This window comes from Mobula birostris, chromosome 31, assembly GCF_030028105.1.
Source record: "Mobula birostris isolate sMobBir1 chromosome 31, sMobBir1.hap1, whole genome shotgun sequence".
Lineage (NCBI taxonomy): Eukaryota > Metazoa > Chordata > Chondrichthyes > Myliobatiformes > Myliobatidae > Mobula > Mobula birostris.
Window position 1 is genome coordinate 38074753 of NC_092400.1, and position 17704 is coordinate 38092456.

At 45.0% G+C, this 17704-nt stretch overlaps 1 protein-coding gene across 1 annotated transcript in view; it reads left to right on the plus strand.

Annotated features, from left to right (window-relative positions):
- The window catches only part of LOC140190826 (seizure 6-like protein), a 439535-nt gene that overhangs the window by 348794 nt on the left and 73037 nt on the right, over window positions 1–17704 (plus strand). The window contains exon 10 of the mRNA XM_072247697.1: window positions 3718–3914. Within this exon, the coding sequence (XP_072103798.1) occupies window positions 3718–3914 (197 nt within the window). The remainder of the gene's footprint in view (window positions 1–3717; window positions 3915–17704) is intronic.

Sequence of the window (17704 nt, forward strand, 5' to 3'; positions counted from 1 at the left end):
CCTTGCCTCAGTGGAAAAAGCCTGCTTGCATTCACTCTATCTATACCCATCATAATTTTATATACCTCTATCAAATCTCCCCTCATTCTTCTACACTCCAGGGAATAAAGTCCTAACCTATTCAACCTTCCTCTGTAACTGAGTTTCTCAAGTCCTGGCAACATCCTTGTAAACCTTCTCTGCACTCTTTCAATATTACTAATATCCTTCCTGTAATTTGGTGACCAAAACTGAACACAATACTCCAGATTCGGCCTCACCAATGCCTTATACAACCTCATCATAACATTCCAGCTCTTATACTCAATATTTTGATTAACAAAGGCGAATGTACCAAAAGCTCTCTTTATAACCCTATCTACCTGTGACACCACTTTTAGGGAATTTTGTATCTGTATTCCCAGATCCCTCTGTTCTGCTGCACTCCTCAGTGCCTTACCATTTACCTTATATGTTCTACCTTGGTTTATCCTTCTGAAGTGTAATACCTCACACTTGTCTGTATTAAATTCCATTTGCCATTTTTCAGCCCATTTTTCCGGCTGGTCCAAATTCCTCTGCAAGCTTTGAAAACCTTCCTCACTGTCCACTACACCTCCAATCTTTGTATCATCAGCAAATTTGCTGATCCAATTTATCACATTATCATCCAGATCATTGATATAGATGACAAATAACAACAGACCCAACACTGATCCCTGTGGCACACCACTAGTCACAGGCCTCCACTCTGAGAAGCAATCCTCTACTACCACTCTTTGGCTTCTTCCATTGAGCCAATGTCTAATCCAATTTACCACCACTCCATGTATACCTAGCGACTGAATTTTCCTAACTAACCTCCCATGCGGGACCTTGTCAAAGGCCTTACTGAAGTCCATGTAGACAACATCCACTGCCATCCCTTCATCCACTTTCCTGGTAACCTCCTCGAAAAACTCCAATAGATTGGTCAAACATGACCTACCACGCACAAAGCCATGTTGACTCTCCCTAATAAGTCCCTGTCTAACCAAATGCTTGTAGATTCTGTCGCTTAGTACTCCCTCCAATAACTTACCCACTACCGATGTCAAACTTACCGGCCTATAATTTTCCGGATTACTTTTCGATCCTTTTTTAAACAACGGAACAACATGAGCCATTCTCCAATTCTCCGGCACCTCACCCGTAGACACCGACATTTTAAATATATCTGCCAGGGCCTCTGCAATTTCAACACCAGTCTCCTTCAAGGTCCGAGGGAATACCCTGTCAGGTCCTGGGGATTTATCCACTTTAGTTTGCCTCAAGATAGCAAGCATCTCCTCCTTTTCAGTCTGTACAGTTTCCATGATCTCACTACTTGTTTCCCTTAATTCCATAGACTTCATGCCAGTTTCCTTAGTAAATACAGACGCAAAAAACCCACTTAAGATCTCCCCCATTTCTTTTGGTTCCGCACATAGCCGACCACTCTGATCTTCAAGAGGACAAATTTTATCCCCTGCAATCCTCTTACTCTTAATATACCTGTAAAAACTCTTTGGATTATCCTTCAAACAGCAGGAAATCTGCAGATGCTGGAATTTCAAGCAACACACATCAAAGTTGCTGGTGAACGCAGCAGGCCAGGCAGCATCTCTAGGAAGAGGTACAGTCGACTTTTCAGGCCGAGACCCTTCCAAAGGGTCTTGGCCTGAAAAGTCGACTGTACCTCTTCCTAGAGATGCTGCCTGGCCTGCTGGATTATCCTTCACTTTGACTGCCGAGGCAACCTCATGTCTTCTTTTAGCCTTCCTGATTTCCTTCTTAAGTATTTTCTTGCACCTTTTATACTCCTTAATCACCTGATTTACTCCCTGTTTCCTATACATATCATACAACTCTCTCTTCTTCTTTATCAGAGTTGCAATATCCCTTGAGAACCAAGGTTCCTTATTCCTATTCACTTTGCCTTTAATCCTGACAGGAACACACAAGCTCTACACTCTCAAAATTTCTCCTTTGAAGGCTTCCCACTTACCGATCACATCCTTGCTAGAGAACAACCTGTCCCAATCCACACTTTTTAGATCCTTTCTCATTTCTTCAAATTTGGCCTTCTTCCAGTTTAGAACCTCAACTCTAGGACCAGGTCTATCTTTATCCATGATCAAGTTGAAACTAATGGTGTTATGATCACTGGAACCAAAGTGCTCCCCTACACACACTTTCGTCACTTGTCCTAACTCTTTTCCTAAGTAGTGGTCAGCAATCTTTTTTTCTCTGCTCGTCTGACATGTTCGCTCATCATTGGGTCAAATTCGGCAAGCAGCTCCACCAGCCCTAGAAAGTTCCCATTATTTGGTTCATGTAGGGTGGAATTGTGGCCACGGAAAGCAAGGTTTTGTTCTGCAAGGTGACAGACTATGGCAATGAACCTCTTCATGACATCATTCCAGTGTTTTTTTTCCAGTATTTGCATTTCTTGGTACGTACTGTCAATGGCACTGTGTGTTCTTAAGCACATTTCCAGCTCACGCCAGCTATCCATGTTGGCACGGTGCGCATTTGACTTCTCATGATCATGGAGTGCGAGAGTGAGTCACTCCCACACTCTGAAACCTCTGCAAGTGAGACTGTGATTTCGCTTGCCAAATAGAGTATAGCAGAAACAGAAGATTGAATCAGATGATTCTGAGTACAGCAACCATGACCTACGAAAGGTTTCTCCATTTTTCATCTTCATAAGATATCTGTCCTTGGTAAAACAATGGCATGATTGACTCTGTGGAAAGTTAATGTCCTCTAACTGAACAGGACCTCTCCTAACAATGTCGATCCGTTGGTCACTGGTAATATGCGTTGGCCAACGTACCGGATCGGTCTCTGTGAATGTTAGTGAGGTTTTCTCTCTGTCTGGTGTGCTGGCGGAGGCATCTCCCTCACCTGTCTCAGTTGTAGGACTGTCATCATGCTGTGGTGCTTGTTCATCAAACAAAGTTTGGTCATCATTATCACCATCTGTTTGAGTAGAATTGTTCTTCTCATTTTCATTGCTCTGATTATCAACATCTCCTGTACCACTTACACTGTCACTTGGCACCGCAGCCCCATGCTGTGACAATGGTGCAGCAGCAACTGCAGTCAGTGGGCCTTTTACAGATGCTGCACCAAAGTAAGATGTAACTTTTGGGAGACTATTTAGATGTTTTGTTTTGTTGTCTAATATTTTCTGTTTTTCAGCACCACTAGGATAGGAGCGTTTCATTTTCCTCTCATTGAAAAGTAGCCTTCTTTGCTAGGAGCAATGTTTACAAGTGAAGTAAATATTTTAATGTATTTTCTCAGATGTCAGTCAGCGAGCGCCCACTGGTGGTTTGGCTGGAGAATATTGTGGCGTCTGGGAGCTGTGCATTAAATTTTTGCATGTCAGTCAGGGACCCCTGGGAGGATGGGGCCCATTTCAGTTGAAATGGGTGAAACATAGCTAAGGCCGCCTATGGTGGTGTGGCACGTTGGGCCAGAAAGGCCTGTTGCCGCTGGGTGGTGTGGCTTATTGGGCCAGAAAGTCCTGTTCCTGCTGGGCGGTGTGGTTTATTGGGCCGGAAGGGCCTATTCCCTCTGGGTGGTGTGGTTTATTGGGCCGGAAGGGAATGTTCCATGCTATGTCTAAAAAAATCCTGTAAATAAATAAGTGATCTAGCAGAATGGGAAATATTAATTGTTGTTTTCTTCCCATCTTTCCTTATACAGCCTGAACCTCACCAACAGTGACATATTATCCCTGTATGATGGAGACGACTTAACCATGAGGATTCTCGGTCAATTCGTCGGTAGCAATGCCCCACTGAAGGTTTACTCCACCACTTCCGACCTCACTGTCCGATTCCATTCCGATCCAGCTGGCTTGATTTTTGGGAAGGGCCAAGGATTTATCATGAATTATTATGGTGCGTAGAAAGCTGCTCCTGGAGAAATGAAAATTAAATTTTAGCACAATGACTACATTATAAGTGAGGACTCTAGTTTTGGCTAAATGGCCTATGTTGCTTCATTACAAAATGAACCCAAAGGTGATGCAGGGAATACTAAGGGAGGAGAAGTGGTACTGAAGGAAGGGTAGACCACCAATGGTGTACGCAGTAAGATGGGTTATAACAGGAGGCAAAGTCAGGAAAAAGATTGCAGAGAAATTGGAGTTCTGGTATCTGAGCTCTGTCACACAAAGTGACTGCCTCTGAATTTACTGATTGAAATTAGTGGAATACATTTCAGATGTAGAGAACACAGAACAGCACAGGTACTTTGGTCCACAATATTGTGTCAACCTTTTAACCTACTCCAAGATCAATCTAACCCTTCCTCTCCCCCCCCATGTTTGTTTTATCCATGTGTCTATCTAAGAGTCACTTAAGTGTCCCTAATGTACCTGCCTCTACCACCACCCCTGGGGGGCTATTCCATGCACCCACCATGCTCTGTGTGAAAGATCCTACCTCCGCATTCCCCCCGCCCCGCCGCCATCCCCAATATTTTCCTCCAATCACCTTAAAATTAATGCACCCAAATATTAGCCATCGCTGCCCTGGGACAAAAGTCACTGGCTGTCCATTCTATCCATGCCTCTTTTAATCTACTGTACTTCTATCAAGTCAACTCTCATCCTCTTTCACTCCAAATTGAAAAGTCCTAACTCACTCAACCTTTCCATATAAGACATGTTCTCTAATCCAAATCTCCTCTGCACCCTCTTGAAAGGTTCCACGTCATACAGTAAGGTTACCAGTACTGAACACGATACTCCAAGAGTGGTCTAACCAGGGTTTTATTGAGCTACAACATTATATCGTGGCTCTTGAACTCAATCCTCTGACTCATGAAGGCCAACACACCATTAGCCTTCTTGACCACCTTATCAACTTGCATGGAAACTTTGTGGATCAATGAACATGGACCCCAAGATCGCTCTGCTTCTCCGTACCACCAAGAACCCTACCGTTAACCTCGTAATTTGCTTTCAAGTTCAACCGTCCAAATGATTTTGAAAGTCATTTCACATGACTTTGTGCATGTTGATTTATTTATTGAGATACAGAATAGGCCCTTCTGGCCTTTCGAGCCGCACCTCCCAGCAATACCCCAATTTAATCCGAGCCTTATCATGGGACTATTTACAATGACCAATTAACCTACCAACTGGTACATCTTTGAACTGTAGGAGGAAACTGGAGCACCCAGAGGAAACCCGGGCGGTCAAAGGGAGAATGTACAATGAACTTGGGTCGTCAGTACTGTAAAGCATTGTGCTAACCACTATGCTACTGTGTTTAGGACTACTGACTGCAGAAGAATTACACAGCATTACCAAACTACAGTATCAATTCTGTTTATATCAAAAGACTTTATGGTACCAAAGGAGGCAACTTGGTGCATTGTTTATTAATTGTTTGACTAAACTTAGCAAAAGTATTTGAGGAAGGGGGTGAACGGCCAAAGAAGTTTTACAGTAAATTCAATAGGTCAATAGGTACATTTAATGCCAGAGAAATGTGTACAATATACACTCTGAAATTCTTTTTTCTTAGCAAACATCCAGAAAAACAGAGGAGTGCCCCAAAGAATAAATGACAGTTAAATGTTAGAACCCCAAAGCCCCCCCCAGCTCCCCCACCCACGCATAAGCAGCAGCAAAGCAACAACAACCCCCACCAGCAAAAAAGCATAAATTGCATCATTATTGTCACATATAAGACCATAAGATTAGGCCATTTGGTCCATTGTGTCTGCACCACCATTCAATCATGGCTGATACTTCCCTCCCCTCCTCAGCCCCATTCCCAGACTTCTCCCTGTAACGTTTGATGCCATGTCCAATCAACAACCTATCAACCTCTGCCTTAAACACACCCAACAACCTGGCCTCCACAGCTGCCAGCGGCAACAAATTCCTCGACATTACCACCCTCTGGCTAAAGAAATTTCTCAGCATCTCTGTTTTAAATAGACGCCCCTCTATCCTGAGGCTGTGCCCTCTTGTCCTAGAGTTCCCCACCATGGGAATTTCTACATTGAATCCGTCTAAGCCTTTCAATATCCAAAAAATTTCAATGAAATCTCCCCTCATCCTTCCAAATTCCAGTGAGCATAGCTTCAGAGCCATCAAACGTCCCTCGTATGATCACCCTTTAATTCCTGGAAACATCCTTGTGAGCCTCCTCTGAACCCCTTCCAATGCCAGCACATCTTTTTTTAAGATATGGAACCCAAAACTGTTCACAATACTCAGGTGAGGCCTCATCAGTGCCTTATAAGGCCTCAGCATCTCATCCCTGTTCTTGTATTCTAGACCCCTTGAAATGAGTTCTAACATTGCATTTGCCTTCCTCACCACAGACTCACCCTGCAAGTTAACCTGCAGGGTGTTCTGCACAAGGACTCCCAAGTCCATTTGCATCTCAGATTGCTTGCTTTCATATTTCATCTTTTCCCTCCTAATGATTCCTTTAGTTGCTCTCTTTTAGTTCCACCCACAGAGACTCCGTAGACAAACGCCTCTCCATGACTTCCTCCTTTCTGCAGCTGTGAAGTGAAAAGATTAACAGCACTCCAATTGACAATCCATTTCATGTCATGGTCCAGTTCGTGAAGTCTGCATTCCGGTTCACGGTCCGGTCCTTCGACCCTTGCTCCAGGTTTTCCTGTCTGCCCTGTTTCTGTTCCTGTTGAGCACTAATTGAGGGAGCTGATGCTCGTTGGGGCTGGCTGCATAAATACCTCCAGAGACCAGGGCGTGGCTGCTGAATTGTTCTTCTCCTTGCTCCTTGTATCCCTTCCCCTGCCTTCTGTTTCTTTGCCTTGCCTTGCCTTGCCTTGTCTTGCCGGTAACTCTCGCCTTGCCTAAAGTCTTGTCTTGGAGCCACCCTGTATCTATGTCCCTTCCTGTCCCTTGCCTCCGTCAAGTATGTCAGGCCAGATTGTCATTACTCTGCGGTGGGTTCCGTCCATTCCTGTCCCTTGCCTCTGTTGGGTAAGTCAGGCCAGATTGCCGTTACCCTGTGGTGGGCCCTGTCCCTTCCTGTCCCTTGCCTCCGTCGGGTGGAGATCCGCGCCTTGCTCAGGAGGAGCTGCAAGACCTCAAGTCTCTAGCCGAGCCGAGCCTCAAGCCAAGCTTTAAGCCCCCAAGCCCCAAGTCTCTGGTCTCAAGCCTCGCCCCAAGTCTCTGGTCTCAAGCCTCATTCTGCCTGCCGACCTAGTCACGTCCTTGCCTAGTTCTGGAGTCCGAGCCAGAGGCAAGACCCAGGTTCTGCGTCCTTGTCCAGTCTCTGGCTCGGAGTCCAAGCGGGGCTCCTAGCTCTCTTGTCCAGTCCCGTTCCGGGTTCCCGGTTTTCATGTCCATGTCCTAGCCCTCACCTTGTATCCTAGTCCTGTCCCTAGTACTTCAGTGTCTGTGTCTTGCACTTGGGTCCAGTCCCAGCCACCCCCTTATGACAAATTTACTTCACTCCAATGAAATATTGTTGCATCAGACTTTACATCCTACCCATCAAATTTTAAGTTGAGCTCAGTCATATTATGTTCACTGGCTCCTAAGGGTTCCATTACCTCAAGCTCCCTAATCGATTATGGTTCTTTATCTAACACCCAATCCATTATAGTTGATCCCCTAGTAGACTCAATGCCAAACTTCTCTAAAAAATCATCTTGTAGGCATTCAACAAACTTACTCTTGAGATCCATTCCCAACCTGATTTCTCTAATCGACCTGCATGTTAAAATCTCCCATGACTATCATAACATTGCCCTTTTGACGTGCCTTTTCTATTTCCTGTTGTAATCTGTGGTCCACATCCCAGCTGCTGTTTAGCGACCTGTATATAACTGCCATGAGGGTCCTTTAATCCTTGCAGTTTCTTAACTCAACCCACAAGGATTCAACATCTTCCAATCCAATGTCACATCTTTCTACTGATCTGATGCCATTCTTTACCAACAAAGCCACGCCTAGCTTTAGGGTTCTTGACAGATTTCAATTAGCCCAGTTTGTGAGGAGAACTTGTAGTTGAATGTGCTGACCTTGAAACAATATTTGGTTTTGAAAATAATGCAAGAGGAATAATGATGTGGAGTATTACGTTTGTGACAAGTAACAATTTTAATAATGTGAAGGGCAATAGCAGGGCTTGGCAAGCAAGCAAAATGGCATTGTTCTGTAATCATTTCCTCTTCACCTCAAAATGAATGCTAAATACTTGAACTAACTGCATTGTATATATCAGAAAGAAGCCCTCCTTTTAAAGGGGCACTGCTACCCCAGTTTCTGACCACACAACTTCAACCAACAGACATCCAGACATGGATTCTACTCTGGGTGGAGTTAGATGACTTCCGGAATGGACTACATTTTGGAAGAATGAAAGAATTCTACAGCAAAAGAGGAAGGCATTCAGCCCATTGTCTGTGCTAGCTTCTATTCCAATGAAACAATTAATTCTGCTCTTCCTGTTCTTTCCCCTTATCTGCGAATTATTTTTCCCTCAGGAATCAGAATCAGGCTTATTATTGCTGCTATACCTCATGAAATTTATTGTTTTATGGCAGCAGAACAGTTCAACCATAAAGAAATTCTAAAGATGGTGGAAATCAAAGCAACGCACCCAAAATGCTGGAGGAACTCGGCAGGCCAGGCAGCATTTTGTATGTGTTGCATAAAAAAGATACTATTAGTGACAATTAAAAAATAGATAAATATGCAGAAGAGGAATAGTGAGGTAATATTCATAAGTTCATTGTCCGTGGGAAAGAAGTTGTTCCTAAACTATTGAATGTGGGTCTTTAGGCTTGTGTACCTCCTCCCTGATGGGCATTGGGCATAGTCCAATGGTGAGGCAGCACCTTTTCGAAGATGTCCTCAGTGGTTGGGAGGATTTTGCTGGCTGAGTCTACAACCCTCTGCAGACTCTTGCCATCCTGTGCATTGGAGTCTCCATAGCAGAAGCTGATGCAACCAGTCAGAATGCTCTCCATGGTACATCTGCGGAAGTTTGCTAGTGTCTTTGGTGACATACTAAGTCTCCTCGAACTCCTAGTGTAGGATAGCCAATGGCGTGTTTTCTTTATGACTGCATCAATCAATTCCTGGACTGACTGCTCCCCGCAAGTGAGTTTCAGAATATAAGTACTCACTGAGTTAAAACAGATGGAGTCCTCACAATCCATTTGTGCTTTCTGCCAGGTTTATAATTCATATCCTGCTCATAGCCATCCACCACTGAGAATACCTTACCTCTGTCAGCTGCTATCTAAAGCAGTCTTGATCTCATGTACTTCCATGAAATCTCCCAAGCATCTTCGTTTCAACTGCTGCAACTTCACATTAACATTATAATGTCTCATCCCTGGAAACATCCTTGTATGCCTGCATCCTCTCCATCACCTTCATTTCCTTGCGAAGAGAATGTTGGAACCAGACAACCAAGATGCTTTCCCTGATGACCATCCAGTGGGTGAAATTCTCTCCCATTACCCTCAATCAATCAAAGGAAACTATAGACCAGTTGGACTGACCTCAGTGGTTGGGAAGATGTTGGGGGCAATTAATGATGAGGTCTCAGGGTACATGGTGACACATGATAAAATAGGCCAGAGTCAGGGAAAATTTTGCCTGACAAATCTGTTGGAATTTTTTGAAAAAAGAAAATCTGGGGCAGGTGTGACCTGTACAGAAGGGACAGATGGTATCTGAATCTGAGGGGGACAAATATCCTTTCGGGCAGCTTTCATAGAACTGTTGGGAGTAGTTTAAGCTAATATGGCAGGGGAACAGGAACCAGCACGTTAGATCTGAGGATGAGCCAACAGGCTTACAAGTAGATGATGGGTGTAACATGAATGTCAGGAAGGGCAAATCAATGATTAGATACAAATACAGACATAGCAAAGAGTTAAATTGTACCACAGAGGCATAAGTCACATGTATCAGTATCACAATGGAATAAACAGAATTAAAGAGGCATGACAGGGGAGCTTCCCAGGTGGATTGGAGGGGGACACTGGTGGGGCTGATGGCAGAACAGAGGTGGCTGAAGTTTCTGGGAATAATTCACAAGGCACAGGAAGTAGTTGTTCTTAAATGGCAGGGCTAGGCAGCTGTGGCTGGCAAAGGAAGTTAAGGACCAGGAAGTAAATGCCAAGGAAGCAAAAGTGAGTGGGAAGTTGGATAATTCGGTAATTTTTAAAATCCAACAAGAGGCAACTAAAAAAGCTATTAGAAAGGAAAAGATGAAACATCAGGGCAAATTAGCTGATAATGTAAAGCATGATACTAAAAGTTTTTCAGTTATATAAAGAATAAAAGGGAGCTGAGAGTTGATATTGGACCACTGGAAAATGATGCTCGCAACACAACTCAAAGTTGCTGGTGAACGCAGCAGGCCAGGCAGCATCTCTAGGATGAGGTACAGTCGATGTTTCAGGCCGAGCCCCTTCGTCAGGACTAACTGAAGAAAGAGCTAGTAAGAGATTTAAAAGTGGGAGGGGGAGGGGGAGATCCAAAATGATAGGAGAAGACAGGAGGGGGACGGATGGAGCCAAGAGCTGGACAGGTGATTGGCAAAAGGGATATGAGAGGATCATGGGACAGGAGGCCCAGGGAGAAGGAAAAGGGGGAGGTGGGGGAAAAACCCAGAGGATGGGCAAGGGGTATAGTCAGAGGGACAGAGGGAGAAAAAGGAGAGAGAGAGAAAGAATGTGTGTATATAAATAACAGATGGGGTATGAAGGGGAGGTGGGGCATTAGCAGAAGTTAGAGAAGTCGATGTTCATGCCATCAGGTTGGAGGCTACCCAGACGGAATTTAAGGTGTTGTTCCTCCAACCTGAGTGTGGCTTCATCTTTACAGTAGAGGAGGCCGTGGATAGACATGTCAGAATGGAATGTGGAATTAAAATGTGTGGCCACTAGGAGATCCTGCTTTCTCTGGCGGACAGAGCGTAGGTGTTCAGCGAAACGATCTCCCAGTCTGCATCCTCAGTAAGGGCCTCACCTTTGTCCCCCTTCGCCCACACCTCAGTGAGTTCTGTGTTCGCCATGACGCGGAACTCTTCTTCCGCTGTCTCCGTCTCCGAGCTTACTTCTTCAGCGAGGACTCTTCCACCGATGACCCCTTCTCCCGTCTTCAACCCTCCTCCTCTTCATGGACACCCCACTCTGGTCTTCTGCCTGCCCTGGATCTCTTTATTGCTAACTGCTGACGGGACATCAACCGTCTCGACTGCACCACACCTTGTTCCAATTCCAACCTCACTCCTTCCGAACGTTCTGCTCTCCACTCCCTCCGCACTAATCCTAACCTTACTATTAAACCGGCCGATAAGGGGGGTGTTGTTGTAGTCTGGCGCACTGACCCCTACCTTGCCAAGGCACAGCGACAACTTGCAGATACCTCCTCTTATTTACCCCTCGATCGTGACCCCGCTAAGGAGCACCAGGCCATTGTCTCCCACACCATCACCGACTTTATCCGCTCAGGGGATCTCCCATCCACTGCTACCAACCTTATAGTTTCCACACCTCGCACTTCCCGTTTCTACCTCCTACCCAAGATCCACAAACCTGCCTGTCCTGGCAGACCTATTGTCTCAGCTTGCTGCTGCCCCACCGAACTCGTTTCTGCATACCTCAACACTGTTTTATCCCCCCTTGTTCAATCCCTTCCTACCAATGTTCATGACACTTCTCACGCTCTTAAACTTTTCGATGATTTTAAGTTCCCTGGCCCCCACCACTTTATTTTCACCATGGATGTCCAATCCCTATATACTTCCATCCCCCATCAGGAAGGTCTCAAAGCTCTCCACTTCTTCTTGGATTCCAGACCTAATCAGTTCCCCTCTCCCACCACTCTGCTCCGTCTAGCGGAATTAGTCCTTACTCTTAATAATTTCTCCTTTGGCTCCTCCCACTTCCTCCAAACTAAAGGTGCAGCTATGGGCACCCGTATGGGTCCGAGCTATGCCTGCCTTTTTGTTAAGTTCAGCTTCCTCTACTGTAAAGATGAAGCCACACTCAGGTTGGAGGAACAACATCTTATATTCCGTCTGGGTAGCCTCCAACCTGGTGGCATGAACATTGACTTCTCTAAATTCCACTAATGCTGCACCTCCCCCTCGTACCCCATCCGTTATTTATATACACACATTCTTTCTCTCTCTCTTTTTTCTCCCTCTGTCCCTCTGACTATACCCCTTGCCCATCCTCTGGGTTTTTCCCCCACCTCCCCCTTTTCCTTCTCCTTGAGTCTCCTGTCCCATGATCCTCTCATATCCTTTTTGCCAATCACCTGTCCAGCTCTTGGCTCCATCCGTCCCCCTCCTGTCTTCTCCTATCAGTTTAGATCTCCCCCTCCCCCTCCCACTTTTAAATCTCTTACTAGTTCTTTCTTCAGTTTGTCCTGATGAAGGGTCTTGGCCTGAAACATCGACTGTACCTCTTCCTAGAGATGCTGCCTGGCCTGATGCGTTCACCAGCAACTTTGAATTGTGTTGCTTGAATTTCCAGCTCTGCAGAATTCCTCGTGTTTGGGAAAATGATGCTGGTGAGGTAGTAATGGGGGACAAAGAAATGGCGGATGAACTTAATAAGTATTTTGATTCAGTCTTTTCTGTGGAAGACACTAGCAGTGTGCCAGAGGTCTATGGGTGTCAGGGAGCAGGAGTGAATCCCATTGCTATTACTAAGGAAAAAGTGCTTGGCAAACATAAAGGTCTTAAGGTGGATAAGTCACCTGGGCCAGATGGACCGATCCCAGAGTCCTGAGAGAGGTTGCTGAAGAAATAGCAGATGCATTACAGCAGGGATAGAGGAATGGCTGACAGGCAGGAGGCACTGAGTGGGAATAAAGGGGGCCTTTGCTTGGCTCCCAGGGACTAGTGCTGTTCTTCAAGAGTCAGTGTTGGGATTGCTGCTTTTCGCGTTGTTTGTCAATGATTTAGATAATAGAATTGATAGCTTTGTGGCAAAGTTTATGGATGATACAAAGATAGGTGGAGGAGTAGGTAGTGCTAAGGAAGCAATGTGTTTGCAGCAGGACTCAGACAAATTGGAAGAATGGGCAAAAATCTGGCAGCTGGAAAGCACTGTTGGGATATATATAAAAATACATTTGATAAAATAACAATCGTGCAGATTATTATCTAAATGGGGAGAAAATTCAAACATCAGAGGTGCAAAGGGATGAAGGAATCCTCATGCATGACTCTCAGAAGGTTAATTCACAGGCTGAGTCCATGGTAAAGAAGACAAATGCAATGTTGGCATTTACTTCAGGGGGAATAGAATATATAAACAAGGAGATAATGCTGAAGCTTTATAAGACACTAGTCAGGCCGCTCTTGGATGTATTGTCATTGGAGAGAGTCCGAGGGAGGTTCACGAGGATAAGGATTTCTTTCTTCTATTCTGAGGCAGTGTCCTCTCATGTTAGATTCTCCCACGTTAGAAAATGTCCTCTCTACATCCACTCTATCAAGGCCTTTCAAATGAGGTCACCCCTCATTCTTTAGAATTCCAGTTAATACCGGCCCAGAGCCATGAAATGCTCTTCATATGACAAACCATTCAGACCTGGAATCATTTTTCTGAACCTCCTTTGAACCCTCTCTAGTTTCAGTACATCCTTTCTAAGATAAGGGGCCCAAAACTGCTCACAGTACTCCAAGTGAGGCCTCACCACTGCTTTATAAAGTCTCAACATTACATCCTTGCTTTTATATTCTAGTCCTCTTGAAATGAATGCTAACATCACATTTGCCTTCCTCATCACAGACTCAACCTGCAAATGAACCTTTAGGGAATCCTGCACAAGGACCCTAAGTCCCTTTGCACCTCAGTTTGTTGTATTTTCTCTCCATTTAGAAAATAGTCAACCCTTTCATTTCTTCTGCCAAAGTGCATGACCATACACTTCCAGACACTATATTTCATCTGCCATTTCTTTGCCCATTCCCCTAATCTGTCCAAGGTCCTCTGTAGCCTCTCTACTTCCTCAAAGCTACCTGTCCCTCGAACTATTTTTGCATCATCTGCAAACTTTGCAACAAACCCATCAATTCCAGCATGCAAATCATAAACATATAACATAAAAAGAAGCTATCCTAATACAGACCCCTGTGGAACACCACTAGTCACCAGCAGCCGGCCAGAAAATGCTCCTTTATTTCCAATCTTTGCTTCCTGCCAATCAGCCACTGCTTTATCCATGCTAGAATTTTCCCGGTAATATCATGGGCTCATAACTTGTAACGCAGCCTCATGTGTGGCACCTTGTCAAAGGCCTTCTAAGAATCCAAGTATAGAATATCAGTCAGTTGTCCTTTGTCTAAATGTTAGTTATTTCTTCAAAGTATTCCAACAGATTTGTCAGGCAAGATTTTCCCTCGAGGAGACCATGCTAACTACAGCCTATTTTATCATGTGCCTCCAAGTACCCCAAAACCACATCCTTAACAATTGACTCCAATGTCTTCCCAACCAATGAGGTCAGACCCCTGGCCTATAGTTTCCTTTCTTCGGCCTCTCTCCTTGCTTGAAGAGTGGAGTGACATTTGCAATTGTCCAATCTTTTGGAACCATGCCAGAATCTAGTGACTCTTGAAAGGTCATGGCTAATGCCTTCACGATCTCTTCAGCCACCTCCTTTTGATCTCTGGGGTACAGATCATCTCCCCCATGTGGCTTATCTACCTTCAGACCTTTCCGTTTCTCAAAAACCTGAAATGTTCGGCACGGCTCTGTGGGCCGAAGGCCCTGTATTGTGTTGTAGGTTTTCTATGTTTCTATCTATGTTTCTAACCTTCTTTGTAATGGCAACTTCACACATTTCATGATTCCTGACACCTCAAAGTTCTACCATACTGCCAGTATCTTCCACAGTGAAGACTGATTCAGTTCACCAGCCATTTCCTTGTTATGATTCATTACCTTCCGACCATATGTCACCTCTTTCTAATGATTTAATTTCATCTCCCATGACTTTCATGACATTGCCCTTTTGACACGCCTTTTCTAGTTCCCTCTGTAATCTGTGGTCTACGTCCCAGCAACTGTTTCGAGGCCTGTATATAACTGCCATCAGGGTACTTTTACCCTTACAGTTTCTTAACTTAAACCACAAGGATTTAACATCTTCTGATCCAATGACACATCTTTCTATTGATTCGATGCCATTCTTTACCAGTAGAGCCACACCACCCCCTCTGCCTACCTTCCTATCCCTCCGATACAACGTGTAACCTTGGACATTCAGCTCCCAGCTACAACCATGATTCAGTGATGGCTACAACATCATAGCCAATAATCTGTACAAAGTGCAACAAGATCACCCACCTTATTTCTTATACTCTGTGCATTGAGATATGACACTTTGAGTACTGTATTTGCCACCCTTTTTGATTCTGCATCCCTAATGCACTGATGCTCACCCTGCTGGCTGCAATTATTTTCTATCATCTGTTGCCCTTCCTAACAGTCTGACTGCACACTATCTTTACTTTTTTACCATCCATCCTATCCTTAGTCCCTTCTATCTGGTCCCACACCCCTACCAGATTAGCTTAAACCCTCCCCACAGCTCTAAAAAACCTGCCTGCGAGAATATTGGTCCCCCTCGGGTTCAGGTGCAACCCGTCACTTTTAAACAGGTCAAACCTCCCCCAGAGGAGATCCCAATAATCCAAGAACCTGAAGCCCTGCCCCCTGCACCAGCTTCTCAGCCACACATTTATCTGCCAAGTCATCCTGTTTCTACCCTCACTGGCGCATGGCACAGGCAGCAATCCAGAAATTACTACCGGGGAGGTAGTGCTTCTCAGCTTTCTATCCAGCTTTCTAAATTCTCTTTTCAGGACTGCTTTGCTTTTCCTTCCTATGTCACTGGTACCAATTTGTAACATGACATCTGGCTGCTCACCCCCCCCCTCTCCAAAATGCTGTGGACGCAATCCGAGACATCCCTGACCCTGGCACCTGGGAGGCAACATCCCATCCGTTCACATCCACAGAATCGCCTGCGTTAGAGCAGACTTAATTATAAATGAGGGACCAGACATTGCTGATGCTGGAATCCAGAGCAAAAAATAATCAACCTGCCGGAGGAACTGAACAGGTTAGGCAGAACAGAAAGATGACTGACAGATAGGCACGGGCTGAAATATTGACCATTCCTTTGTCTCCACAGTCACAGCCTGACCCACTGAGGATCCTCGGCTGTTTGTCTTTCCTAGCTCAAGCTATAGAAGGGAATTGGAAATTATTTGAATATGCTGTGGCATGGTGGGTGGCCACAGTAGTGTAGTGGTTAGCATTACACTTTACCACACCAACGACTGGAATTCAGTTCCCGACCCTGTCTGTCAGGAGTTTGTACGTTTTCCTGTGACCGCGTGGGTTTCCTCCCACATTCCCAAGATGTATAGGTTAAGGTCTGTAAGTTGTGGGCATGCTATGTTGCAGCCTTAAGCATGGAAACACTTGCAGACTACCCCCAGCACAATCCTCAGACTGTGTTGGTTGTGGATGCAAACAGTGCATTCACTGTATGTATTGATTTACATGTGACAAATAAGGCTATTTCAAGCTCCAAGCTGAGTCCTGATGAAGGGCCTTGGCCGGAAATGTCGATACTACCCAGCCTGCTGAGTCCCTCCAGTGTCTGTGTGTGTGTGTGAGTTGCCCCAAATTTCCAGCATCTGCGGCGTCTCCTGTGTTCAGATCAACCGGATGCTGAATAACCAGGCTAGCTTGATGGGCTGAATAACCAGGCTAGTTTGATGGGCTGAATGACCTCCTCCCATTACCGCTTGTATTTTCTCTGTACTTCCAAAGATCCCCACACACATACATTGTCCTCCTCTATGTTGCTTCTTCCAAAAGACATCAGGGAGAAGACTGCAGAAATCAAAATCATTTCTTTGTTGAGACTGTCATTTGTATATAATATGTGGTTCCCTGAGAGATTCTCCTCACTTAGTAATTGGAACTGTCCGTTTTCCTGTCAGCTGAGTATTTTTAACACAATCACAGCAGCGATATCCTAGATACAGTATATAAACACATCTTAGGGCTTCAATTAAATTAAATCATTGATGCAGATTTTTAAACGGTATAATTACAGGACAGTGAATTTGTTGGCAATGATGTGTAAGATACTAATTTAGCCTTGGCTTCTCTGATATAAACATGCACAGTGAATTTTGAGTGATGAATGAGAAGGAATAAAGACACAGGATTAAATTACAGCTTCAGAAGCACAGCCAGACACCCACTGCTTTGCATATAGCATCCTCGTTTTCCTCCCCTCCTCTTGCGTAGACACTGCTGGGGAAAACTCCAGCAGGCGTGCTGGCTCTCCGCCACTTCCACATGTGGCATGCTGCACTCAACTACACACGAGGCCTGGTACAATCCTTTCTTGACAGAAGATGGTCGTCAGCAGGAAAGCACCCTGCCAGTTCTTCATCTCGCACCCTTTCTCAGTCAAGTTGCTTTGCTTTGCACAGACTACGTACAAGTTACCCCAGAATGTGACCTTCATTTAAAGGACAGCCTTTAAAGTCCTATGCAGGAAAAGTGGTGGATGTAGCCCAGCCCATTACAGGAAAAGCCCTCCCCTGCACTCTGCTCATCTGTAAGGGCCATAGTCACAGGAAAGCAGCTTCCATTATCTAGGCTCTACTCTCTTCTTGCT